We start from the raw sequence: 12553 nt of genomic DNA on the forward strand, positions 1-12553 counted from the left end.
TGGGATGGCTTTCAGCGTGGACGGAAGGAAGGGAACTCATGACATGAAGCTCTCTGTGTTTCCCATGGCTTACCTGAGGGTCGTGCCTCTATAATGTAGCCAGTTGTGGGTTTTTCTCCTGAATCTCCCTCAGTCCATTGTAGTGTCAGCCCAGAAGCAGATTTTGTCACCAGAATTTCCTGAGGAGAACCGGGCGACCCTGAAGGATGAAACGAGAATAGCAAATGGTGGTGGTATCACAGACAGACTGCAGCATTCATTTCTTCTACTGATATAAGGGAAAAAAAATATCTAGAAATATTGGTCAGCATATATACAACATAAACCAGCTCAATGGGCTATTGACTTAAATATTTCATAGTTCTAATAGAGGCAGTTACATATCAGTGGCTGGGTTTTACAGGTACCTGTGTTAAGAAGGAAAAAGAAAAAACCCTCTCGTTTTAACCATTAGCATATCTGCAGCGCTTGCACATTGCCACTGCTATTTCTGTCTTCAGAAGTGAAATCAGCCGCCGAGTTTCAGGGGGAGGTTCGTGGGGACAGCTGCCTGCCCGTTCGCTTGGGAGGATGCCACGGCCACGTTAGGATTCCTGCTTTATACTGTCTGCGGTGGGGCATGAGAGTGGGACTGCGGATCCACAGCGCTGCTGCCCCAGGTAATGGCTACGGAGGGCAGCGTGATAAAATGAAAGTCTGCCGGCACCCAGAAGGGTGGAACTGCCACACGTGGCTCTGCTTGAGGGAACAAATGTTTCCCTGAGCTGGAAAAGAAGCAAAATTCAGAACCATTGCACTGATGTTTTGTGATTTACTGGACAGGCTGGTATCATTGGAAGGCAATTGCTTTGTTAGATTATCTGTTCATCAAAATCACTGATCAAATAAGAAACCAAACTCTTTTGGTACAGACATTGAACCAAGTGGGGAACGCTGACCTTCAGCCTGTTGCTCCTCTTGACATATCAGGAAATTCATAGACCTCTCCCAGTGCATAAGCCAAAGGTGTCAGGAGAGAGTAATTGTAAGTTCTTTCTGGTTTTACATCCAGGACCCTCTGCTGGTTTCAGCAGAGTTATTCCAGTTCTGACTCCATGGCAGAGCTATAGTCAGAACTATGCACCGTGCTGTCAGGTTGCAGCTTTGAAATCCCTGGCCAGGCCATTTGTGTTACAATTTATTCAACATTGGTTTGCTTGTTCACATCAGACTTCTAGATTTCAGGAAAAAAGGAAACACGTTTTTCACAGGCAGTTGTGAAACCCACTGAATCATGTCCTGAGCTCCTGTGTCTCAAGTTCTCCTTGGCTTGGAAATTCATGTGAAGCCCTGAGTGAACTATTCCCCGCTGTTGGACCACGTTCGTATAACTGATCTGGCTTGCGACATGGTTTTATGGTTCCACTTACCTTCTGCTGGCCCAGCTGTGACGTTGGCTTGCAGTTCAGGTCCATAGGCGATGGTTCGGGCTTGCACTCTGAATAAATAGGTCATGCCCTTGGTGAGATCTCGGACCTTCAACCAGCGTTGCCAGTTCCCTTCAATGTCCACAGTCACCACCTTACTCACCCCTGGAACAGCCATGCGGATTAAAAAAATGAGAAGGTTGCAATGCAAAAAAAGAAATCAAGTGGAGCTTATTATGTCTAGATGGTAAGTAAAATTATCTAACAGTTTGCTAAGAAAGTATTTCTTACAATTAGCAGGAGTTTAAGTAGTGATAATAGCCAATTTTCAGCACTGATAAGTATAATTAGAGTTTAAGCTTGATAAGTGGGTACTGACAAGAAAAAAACCTTACAACACAACTGGGAAATTACCAAGAGACTACACGCAACTTCCCTAATTACTCTGGGAAGAGAGGAGGAGGTAAATGAAGAGGACTGCATGTTGTAGACTGATTCCTAAGCAAGCATTTCTCCACTGCTTCTTTGCCAAGTAACCTGCGACATTGCCTGGAGCAGGAAACAAGGGCCAGGTTCTTTCCTTTCATCCCCTCCTGTCATTTCCACCATTACCAAGTGAACGCGGAATGAAGGACGTATATCTCACAGGTAACTTCTGGGTAAGAATGCCACTGCAGTAGGGGATGCAATCAAAGCACTATTAGCTTGGGCAAGGCTGAAGTCATGACTTGGGTGTCACTCTTCTCACTCTAATAATTTTTCTTACACGGATGAATTAAAATCAGTGCTGTTTCTTTCATCAAAGTTCATAGCTAGTTTCACGTTTGGGTTCTCAATGCTGCATAAAGGGCAGAGCGGCAATGAGTGCACTGAAAACAAAAAAATCCAGTTTTCACTGGAATTTTCTAGAAGTCAATGGAAAGAATTTTATTTATAAAATGTTTTACAGAACAGAAAGTTCAAATTTACAGAGTCCTTCTGGTTCTGTAGATGTACATAACACATTTCAAACCAAGATGATAGGAAGTGGGAGAAGATTTTTCCCACTAGAGAAGGCTGCTTGCTAGTTTATCTTTCCAGAAAAATGCAGAAGGAAGGTGTTTTTCAATCCAGATGCTTATTTTATGCAAATCAAGATGATGCTCTCAGTTTTTATCTGTTAAATAAAGAATAATGTCCATACGATTTCTGTTCAAAGTTTTCTCCCAGATACAATTTATAACACAGGGAATCTTTCCGTGGTTAACGAGGAAGCAGTAAAAGTGCTCCCTCCTTCCCTAGGTGTACTATTTCATTTCTCCGAGACAAATCAGGAAGCATTTGTCATTTTGAAGCTATGTTCCAAAAAAAAAAAAAAGGAACTGTTAAAAAAGGCTCCAGGGCAATTTTGTTGTCTATGATTGTGTAAAACATAACACTGTAAAGCTTAAACAATAAAAGGTCAAACAGGGAGAAGACTGTGCTAAAGAACAGATCGTCGTTAGAAAGTTTTGCAAAATGCGCAGGTTTTAAGCGGTGGCTCGTGGGTGGGAAGGCAGGAGGTGTCACAACGGCGAGGATGCTCAGCCAAAAATCACGAATGGGTGTAAAGTCAAAAGCTGCAGGGGGTCTGGTCCACCCAAGTTGTCGTGCTGTAGTGCTGGCAGGGAGGAACGTGGGACCTGGGGCTGGAAGGACCCTCTGGGATCGTGGGGTCTGGCAGCTGCCGGCCCCGTGAGCCTCGCTGCCTGCATTCAGCACCGTTACGTGCTCCATCTTCAGGTGAGTTTGGCTTTACCTTGCTCTCTAAATAAAGGAGCATAGCTTTTCTATCAGAGGAAAATGATGACATCGAGGGAGGGATTACTTACCATGGTGGGGGAATAAATATGTTTGTTGAAAGAAAAATGTTGGCACAAGAGCAAATGGGAAGAAATGGGAAAATAAATTCAGGCAAAAATTTAGAATCTGAGAAAAAGCCCTCCATAACCTCCCTGCTCACATCAGCAATCTTCTGCAGGGGAAGGAGAGACAAACTGGAGTTAGAGATAGCAGGGGCAGAGGTGGGGAAGAGAAGAAACGAAAACAAAGATTCTGAGGATGTTAAGTCAAATGCATGCAGAGAAAACGTGATCTGACACTTCCATATTTTCAGGGGAAAAAATGTATTCTTAAACCTTGTGTAGGAATGAATAAAAGGCAGGAAATGCCCAAAGAGCCCGAACCTGCTGCATACCCTGTGTACATTTCTTGGTCAGAATTAGAAATGCTTTCTGCATTAGCTCTTTGTGCTCAGACCTGCCAGCCGTAAAGGCTGACAGTGCTTTTATTCTCATGTTTTCATTCCTGAATATAACTTTCTCAGTGCATGAGATGTGGATATTCAGACAATACAGATCTTTATTCCTTACAGAAAAAGCAAATGCGAGTGATTGATATCCTTACTTCTTTGGAAAAGAGTTTAAAATGGATTGGCAATGGCTGAAATTACTCTCCCTGATGTCACGCTGCCAAAGCTGGACATCCTATTGAACTATTGGCGATCTACCAGGAACATAAAAATATTAATAAGACCATCCTCAAACTTTCTAATCTTCTCTAGTTCACCTTTGGAATGAATCTACATTTGTTTTCAGAGAAATTGCCAAATCCTTCTCTGTTGCTGTTCTGGCAAATTAATGAAACATTTGTGGCCACCGCATTGTTATGGTCGAGCTTAAATCTAGCGCTGGGTTAAAAACGCTGCTTGAAAACTCCGAGTAAACAGACGCGACTAAATCTCTATCACAGTTATTCTCCCCTGTCAAAAGCAGCAGTGGTACCAGTGATGACTAGCACATTTGATGCCCGGGCGATCTTTGCGATAACAGAAGTGACACATGATGTGATAAGCAACACAAATGTGTCTGACGACTATTCTGGGATGGAGCCTACTCAGCAATTTCAAAGCGCAACGCAGGGAGACAATCGGGCTCTCTCAGGCTGAGTTTTCTCTTCGCCTGTACCAGGTAACGATGGCAGTAAAATGACTTTTCAAATCACACAGAATATTGTTTGTGCAAGAAAATGAGAGAGGACAGACAAAAGCTATATTCCACAATGTTATAGTTTGCTGAACAGTTTTGGCAAAAGCGGAATTGTTTTACTTACCCTCTGCCACCTGGCTTCCCTTGGAAAATGGCAGAGAGCAAGTAGGAAATTGGGCAGAGATAAAAGATGCTACAGTGCTTTTCTGTCATTTCTCCATGAATATGTATGATTGGAGGTCTGTCTTACCCTGGACGGGAGCCAAAGGCTCATAGACCACTCGATAACCCTGCAGGACTCCATTTGCTGCTGTCGGCTCGCCCCAAGACACGTTGAGTGTAGTGCAAGTGATTTCGGAGAACGCCAAGAAGCTGGGAGCACTGGGTGCTGAAAGGATTACAAATAGATTAAATTGGAGTAGGAGTAGTCAATTGGATATACATATATATTATAAAACGTTGGATTATTTGCCCAGTCTAAATCTAAACGAAACAAGCTGAGAATGAGATTTGTCAATTGTATCCAAACGTCCTGTAATCAATCAGACACCCAGCCTGTCCTAAGAAAAGCAGCCTCTGAGCTGCAAAGCTGAACCTCAAAAGCAAGCAAGGAGACAGGATGCAGGAGGACAAGACCCTCAGAAAGGCACTACGTTAGCATACAGCCCGAGCGCACACCTCCTCTTCACAGCCCCCAGGGAGGGCATTGCCTCCCCCCTGTGCTGCAGTGCTCCCACCACGGTCACATCCAGCACAGACACATCCCAGTCTGACTGGTGGCTTAAAAAAAAAAAAAAAAAAAAAAAGGAGTAATTATAAAAACCACAATAATTCTCTCACGGGACTGTTTGGGGGGTTTGCAAGCACTGGAGCCAAGTTCCTTCAGATTTTCAGGTGTGATAGCAGAGGCCAGAAACCTTGTGAAGGGATCATTTCTCCTGCCAGTTCGTTCTTATTTTCGCCCTATCGCTCTCTTTCCCACATGATCTGTTTATTTGGTCCCTTTTTTCCGTTCAGAACCATTACGATGTAATGACCCATCCAAAAGCTAAATCTAACCACCAGTGCCCTCCTGCTTCCACCCATTGCCCTCAGCCATTGCCCAGTTACACGCCGGTTATCACCAGGTCTGTGCTCTGAGACAAGACAGCGATCCCGTACCAGCCTGGTGCGTCCTGCCCTGCGAGGGGCTGCTCCTGGGGCCGTCCCCGGCTGCATTGAAGGCGGAGATGCAGACCATGTACCGCGTGTGGCTGGTCAGGTTTTTGAGCCGGACGGTTGTCTCCGGGAGGAAAAGGACCTTCACTTTCTCTGTGTCATTTTGGATGTCGCTCTCCCAGTAATAAATCTGTTGAGACAGTGAGATGTTTTGGTGTATCCTACATCTAGAAAATACCTGGGTGTTGCAGCTATAAAAGATCAGGAAGATGGTGCAGTCTTGCTCTAGACTCCGCTGTTAAATGGGATACTAGTGCTTTCCACCACGTGCCCAATCTTTTCTCTTCCTTTGGCAAATTCCCCCGAGTCCAGCTGAGTAGTCTAGCTGAGTACATCACTCAAAAATAGAGCACAAGCTGAAGAATATGGCCTAACGACAGCAGATATGAGCTGCCAGAGTTCAGCGATGAGAGGTCAGTTTTCAAATTCTCCCTGAAACGCTAGCTGCCTGTCAGCACTGGCATCCTGATACGACGTTCCATAATTCACCTCCATGTACACACAAAGGTTTCACCATTTGCGTTCGCAGGACAGCCAAGCAAACGCCTTCCTGACGAGGGTAATAAAGACTTCCCCTAAAGTTCCTTGAGGTACTCTCCCCCATTCTTTCCTCACATGATTTTTACTCTGATGCCATAAAATTGGGCTTTGGAGAAGTCGTTTCCAAGAGGAAAAGTGGTGCCAGCCCTACTTATTGGACAGGCCTGGCAGCGAGAGTATTACAACAGGCCAAAGCAAGCCAGAAAGTTGAGAGAATGAGCCAAGGCAAGACTCCACCTTGGCTCTACAAGCCAAGCTGTTAGAGCCATCTATATATGTACAAAAGGAAAAGAACATGAATTGATATATAAGGATGCTTGTTACTGCCAAGAAGGGATGCCAGATTATTCACATTGGCTTGGCTTTTCTTTGCTTATGGACCTAAACTCATGGAGAGGCAGAGCCAGACACTGAACCCAAGCCAAGCTCCAGTGTTTGTAGACTTGCCCGTTTCCATTCTCTGAGGGTCCATTCTCATGCTGGAGAAGCTAAACATCATGCCTCTGCAACGTGCTCATCTCCTGTGAACCAAATGCAATTAATGCTATGATTTAATTTTGTTATAGTTAAGGAAATGAAATAATTGTTCCGAAATCTGACCTGGCTCAGGCTTCTAGCTTGGAGAAAGTTCTGTTTTTCCTAATGGCTTGCAACATTTGATAGATAGAAAGCTCAGTTAATTTTCTAGAATACATTTCTTGCCCCTAGCCCTTGTGTGACTTGCTTTTTGGAGCAGATTTGTTGCCTGCATAAGGGGAGCTGCCTCCTTATCTGCATACCCTGTTTCCCCACGCTCTCCTCCTCCACAAATAGCAACATACTTTTCCTTTTCTTCCCCCTCAGTCTCACTCTCTTTTGATTTTGGGACTTAGTGCCATTTCTGTACTGCCGTCTGAATGCTGTTTTAATTTGCCTTATACAGTGAGGGCAACTGTAGTTTGTAGAGCTATCTCACAAGTAAAAGCAATGCCAGGCAAGATAAATGAAACCAGCAGAAACAGGAGGATTGCCTTGTAGCCTTGAATATTCCCATTTTGGCTGTCGGCAGGAGGGGGGTCCCAGGTGAGCTCCAGCTGGCTTGCAGAAAGGGAGTTTACTTGGATGTTCTGTGGGGCCAGCGCTGGTGCTAGAGAGAAAGGAGGACAGAAGAATTAATAGTGACAAGCAGAACTAGTTCATATCCAGGTTGCAATTTTCCATTTGCAGAAGGACCCAGGACAGACTCTGTTTACACCACAAGTCAGCTCAGTCAGCCCTGGAGGTATCTGTGTCGCGGGGAAGTCTCAGCACACGTGGACTGAGGAGCAGCCGAGCCCCCGGAGGTGGCTCTGTTCTGTGCCACACAGACTGGCTTAGATATTGAATCCTCTCCATCCTGCCAGCAGCTTTGGAAGAGAAAGGAGAATTTTGTCTTCGTTCTACGGTAACATTTGGGGCTTGCCTTCGGCGGCGACACCGCGCTCCTCACCGACTACTCTTGAAAGTAACTGGGAGCAAGGCATCCCCCTTGCCACCCTCAGCCCAGCCTCCCACTCAGCAGCAAGTCTTCATAGCAGCCTGCTCGCAAGGCTCCAAGAATTAGGGCCAAAATACTGTCTAAAGTTACCTCCAGAACCACTCAGACACTAATCAATTCAACTAATATTTTATGTATGATAAAATGACTTTTAGTTTGCTACTTGTTCGCTCTGCTTTCATTATACCTTTGCATATACATGCTGGCCCTCTTTGGCTCCTGATGGCGTTTCTTGTTCGCATTGTGCTCTGCTAGAAAACTAATCTTTGAGTGCACCTGGGTCACACCATCCTTCCCTTTGTCGGGATCCAACTTGGTGCAGGTGGATTTTCTTCCCCGGCGGCTGGCGAGGACAGTCTGTTTTCCCGACCTGCTGTCTCTGCCTCCGGCAGGTCTTAACAGACCCGCAGACGTTCTGCTTACAGAAAAAGTGCCGAAGCGTGTCCTGCTCAAACTCCAGAAGTAGGAAGAGAAAGGCAGGGCAAAGGGTGTGCTTCTCCTTTTTCTGTGTTCACGGTGCCGTAGCCTTCACCCGGACCACCTGAGAAAGCTGCCTCTCTTCTCTCTGCCCCTTTACGGGCCATAAATAGAAGCCATAAAACATTCACTACTCGAGGCAGATAGCCCCGGTTATCTGTTCCTCCGGAGACTTCTTTCTTTAGAGAGAATGACCTTCATAAGTCACACTTTTCCACCAATACTCCCTCCCCCCCGAGTTATAAAATAAAATAGTAATTAACACCCACTCAGCCTGACACCAACTATTTATTTTGTTCTAACTGTGTGGTTTCCATATTATCACTGCCCACCCTGCCGTTAATGGAAATGTTAATAACCAGCGCCAGGTTGTTGTGACAGATGCTTGGGCTCATTATCAGAAATTCTTATTTACCGCTCCATTAAACGACAGAATCGCACAAAAAAACAATTCAATCAAAACTAACTGGAGGAATTTTAACAGCCACATTAATAATCCAAAACATAAATAAAGTTAATGTCTTTTGCATGTTTGCCATTGGCAACTCTATTGCAAAATTATTGCTGTACAATTAAAACGTGAAAGGCAAAATTGAAAATAGCCTTTATCCCAGTGCTCAGTTAAAACTCTTTGTTTATTATATTTTTTGTTGCCTTTATGCTGGATGTAGCGAATGCACGAGGTGACAATGACCATCAGTAAAATACGGCTTGTTCACAGGGGTGCGCTCGTCTAATCGCCGCCCTGTCCTCTGCACTTTGCGGAGGAGCGAAGGGAGCAGCCAGCCAGCTGCGTTCAGTGCGACGTAGCACTGTTTTGTTAAGGACCAAAAATCTCGAGGTTTTGAGCCTTTCACAGCACACATCAGAGTGCGAGGCCAAACCGATCACACAGTACAAACCTGAAAAATACATCTCGGAGATCTGCAGATGATGACACGCTCAGGGAAACAGCAATATGTACAATCACAGAAGAAAATGGATCACTTTAGCAATGTATTTTCTTTCTAGGTAGTGACACCACTGTCTGCCCTGAGCTGACAGCTTCAAAGCGCTCGCAGTACCCCAGTCCGAAGCAGTGTCTACAATAGCATTTTTCTTTGGATCCCGTGTGCCAGCCTGCAACAATCGCCGCTTCCAAGATGCGACCATCAGAAGAACCGGTGTGCGCAGCCTGCTGCCAGAAAAGCACCGCTTTTCCTCAAGCCCTTTTTGGAGCGTGTCTAAGAAACACAACGGTTAAAAACTGCCAGCGATCATTCTGCACTGACACTCTCGCTGCTGGAGCTGTGCTTTTCCTGGCACGGCGGTGGAAAATTTGATGGGAGGGAAAAAAAACCCCACCCAAAAAAAGATGATGTGGAAAAAGACATTTCTCTTTGCCACCCCAGAGCCTCGACGAAATGCAAATTGTTTGGTTTTGTGCCCTGTAAGTCTGTCCCTCTGTTCAACTTCCAAAGGCTGATGTGCTCGTCCTCTTCTAAGCACAGATTTCTTGTTGACAGCAAGGGACAGCAGAAAAGCGCTGCGGATGCTTGATGTGGCTCTCTGCAGACAGCACGTTACATTAAGGGTGAAATGAAATACTTCAAAAAGAAGGAAACACATCCCTAAAGACTCTACCTGTTTGAAACCCCACACCATTCACTGAATGTACGGACAGCCTGTGCCAATAAAAGCAAGTGCATTTTAAAGGTGAATTCAAAAGCCTTTTACCTTCTAGGAATGCAGTTCAAGATTACTGAGCTCTGAATTTTTTCATGGCTGTTGAAATCACGAATACATAAAAAGCAAGGTTAAAGCCGCACGCCTCACGCTGCTTTAGGTGTTAGTGACATTATCAACTATCGCAAGAGTGACACGGACCCCTGAGGGTCCAAACTCTTGGCAGGTGGAAAGCATTTCACTTTCCCTGAAAACAACACGTATGCGTTCATGAAGTCTCATTCTGCGCACGTATCCTGCCTTGGAATCTCATGCAGATATTCGTAAACATTTATTTTCTTATCTCATTTCAATTCACCTTTGAGATCGTCTCCTTGAAACTCTCTCAGCTAAGAAGTAAGAAGAAAGGCTGAGCAGGTTGTCTAGTAATTAGTAAATGACAACAACAACTATGGACCAGGATGATGATGGCAGGATCGTGTAGAGACAACAAATCTATCTGGAAACGCAGCAAGAGAGTCAAAACGAGCCTGTGAATAAAGTTACGTGTCTAAATCCACATTTAAACATATCACTATCCTCATTTGCCGGTCGTAGTGCACAGCCTCTGCTCGCACCGCAGTCAATTTGAGCTTGCAAATGCTTATAACCTTTAACGAGAAGGTGCCCACAATCCCCAGTGGCCTGCCGGCGCCGGAGCTCTGTGCATTGCAGAAGGTTCACCCCAGTTTTTCTCACTGCTTGCTTGGGATATTTGCTCTCTGGGCTGTGTGGCTCCGAGAGCTTTTCATCAATAATGAAACCACTATTCCTTTTCTTAGTGACAGTTGCCACGATGTTCTGTGGCACAGGTAGGCTACAAATCCTTGTGATTCATTGGGTAAATTTAATGACTGTTTTTATGAAGCATTCCTTGCTGCTCTTACATCTGCTCCAATTTCTGGGTAGCAAAGGATTTCCCCTCTGCTGATTTTCTAATTGTTTCTATAATGCCAGTATTATGTCAGGAAATACACAGACAAGTCTGGGACAAGATTCTCTGAAACTCATGCCATTTAAATAAATTTGCAGGCAAAAAATGAGGAGAAAAATGCAGTGAAAGAGACTGAAGATTTTCTGTGCATCAGCTTGATCCCACAGCTCCACACATTCCCAAGCAAATTTCTGTTTTGTAAAGACCTCTGATCCTTTTCTATCTAGCAAGCATTTTCCCCCCAGTTCATCAAAGCATGCTTTTGTCAGCATGCCTGCTTTTATTCCCTAGTAATCAATATATTTGCATTTTGGTGTTAGCACCTAGAGGCCAGAATCTCATTGCACAATGTGTTGCATAAACACAGAAGAAAGAGACAGCTCCAGGCCTGAACCCCCTCTAATCTGTATGTCTACACGTTTTTATAATGGCGGGGTGGTTGCAGCATGTTCTGATGTCTCAGCTGTAATCCTACCTACCTAGGGAGTAACAACAAGGGAGAAGACACAGCAATATTCGATGCAACATGTGCTGACAATTAAAAGCATGCACACGCAGCACCTCCGAAGTTTACACACCGGTTCCTGGCAAACACAGTCACGGAAAACAGAGCTGGTGAGGATTTGGAGAGGGCTCAGACGAGCCATCCTCCTGCGCCACGCCGGGATCAGCTTGCCCGGTCAGATGTTTGTGTAATCTTGGGCACTGACCTCTTTTCAGAGTCCTCCGCTCTCCCCACACAAACTCGGCCAGTGTGTCCCTATTTTAATAACCCTTAAAATAACTCAGGTTGTTATTTTTTTTTAAATGTCTAGCCTAAACCATCCTTGCTGTATTGAAGTTCTGTCCCCGCAGTGGCATGGAGAACAGATTGTTTCTTCTCCCGTTGCAGCCACTGCCCTCAAGTTACGGCATAGATAAGCAACAGTTAAGTGGATTATAAAAGCCAAACACAACAAACCAAACAGAAGGTCACAAGATAAAACAACGAGACTCATCTGCAGAATGGGCAAAGCGAAACACAAGAGGTTTTCTTGCAGTATGGGCTCAGAGAAGGAACTCAAGAATGGTGCCTCCCAAGAAAGAACAGAGGTGTATCTGCAGATGTTTGCAGTCACTCCTTCCACGAAGGAAAAGCAGCATGAGAGGAAAACGCTCAGTATTTATTGGCCATTTTCTTACAGTATCTGCTAAAGAGAGGTGGGAGCGAGGAACGCTTCCCCTGTGCAGCAGTACCTCTGTGCCATCAGGAATGCTGCGTGAGCGATGCTGATTAGTTCAATAACAATTAGTTAATTGTGCTTCAAAAACAGCTACTGCGAAGCTGCTTTCCGCTGTGACAAAGCGGCACAAGCTATATTTAGAACGTAAAAGATGCTTCCCACCAATTTCTGGCTGTTTTAAGCTAGGCTACATTTTGTGATGGAAGTACGCGCTTTTTCCAAGGACCGCGCTTTCTGGGGTTACTCGGATGTATTTCAGCTGCAATGAGACAGGCAGAGCCACATACAAAACATGTGGGGCTTAACTCCTCCAACGCAACTCCATTTGCTAACGTGGGACCGAGTGCTCCAGCCCTCTCATTCAGGCAAGACAATCTGGCACCAAAACCTGGTGCTCTGCCAGTTATTAGCTTCAGCAGGCTTGTGTCACTCTGCAGCTTGAAACGAGTCTCAGAAAGGAGCAATCTGGTCTCCCCCATCTTTGAGAAGCCCAACCTCCTATTGGGGGGGGTGTGTGTGTGTAAAGCAGC

The 12553-nt window shown here is 45.1% G+C and overlaps 1 protein-coding gene across 3 annotated transcripts in view; it reads right to left on the reverse strand.

Annotated features, from left to right (window-relative positions):
* The window catches only part of SDK1 (sidekick cell adhesion molecule 1), a 412431-nt gene that overhangs the window by 26249 nt on the left and 373629 nt on the right, over positions 1-12553 (reverse strand). For all 3 annotated transcript variants that reach the window (XM_054842564.1, XM_054842566.1, XM_054842565.1), the window contains 5 exons: positions 7180-7295; positions 5573-5759; positions 4662-4799; positions 1410-1571; positions 74-199 (listed from right to left, as the gene is read on the reverse strand). In XM_054842564.1, coding sequence (XP_054698539.1) covers positions 74-199; positions 1410-1571; positions 4662-4799; positions 5573-5759; positions 7180-7295 — 729 coding nt within the window. The remainder of the gene's footprint in view (positions 1-73; positions 200-1409; positions 1572-4661; positions 4800-5572; positions 5760-7179; positions 7296-12553) is intronic.

Source organism: Grus americana, chromosome 15, assembly GCF_028858705.1.
Source record: "Grus americana isolate bGruAme1 chromosome 15, bGruAme1.mat, whole genome shotgun sequence".
NCBI lineage: Eukaryota > Metazoa > Chordata > Aves > Gruiformes > Gruidae > Grus > Grus americana.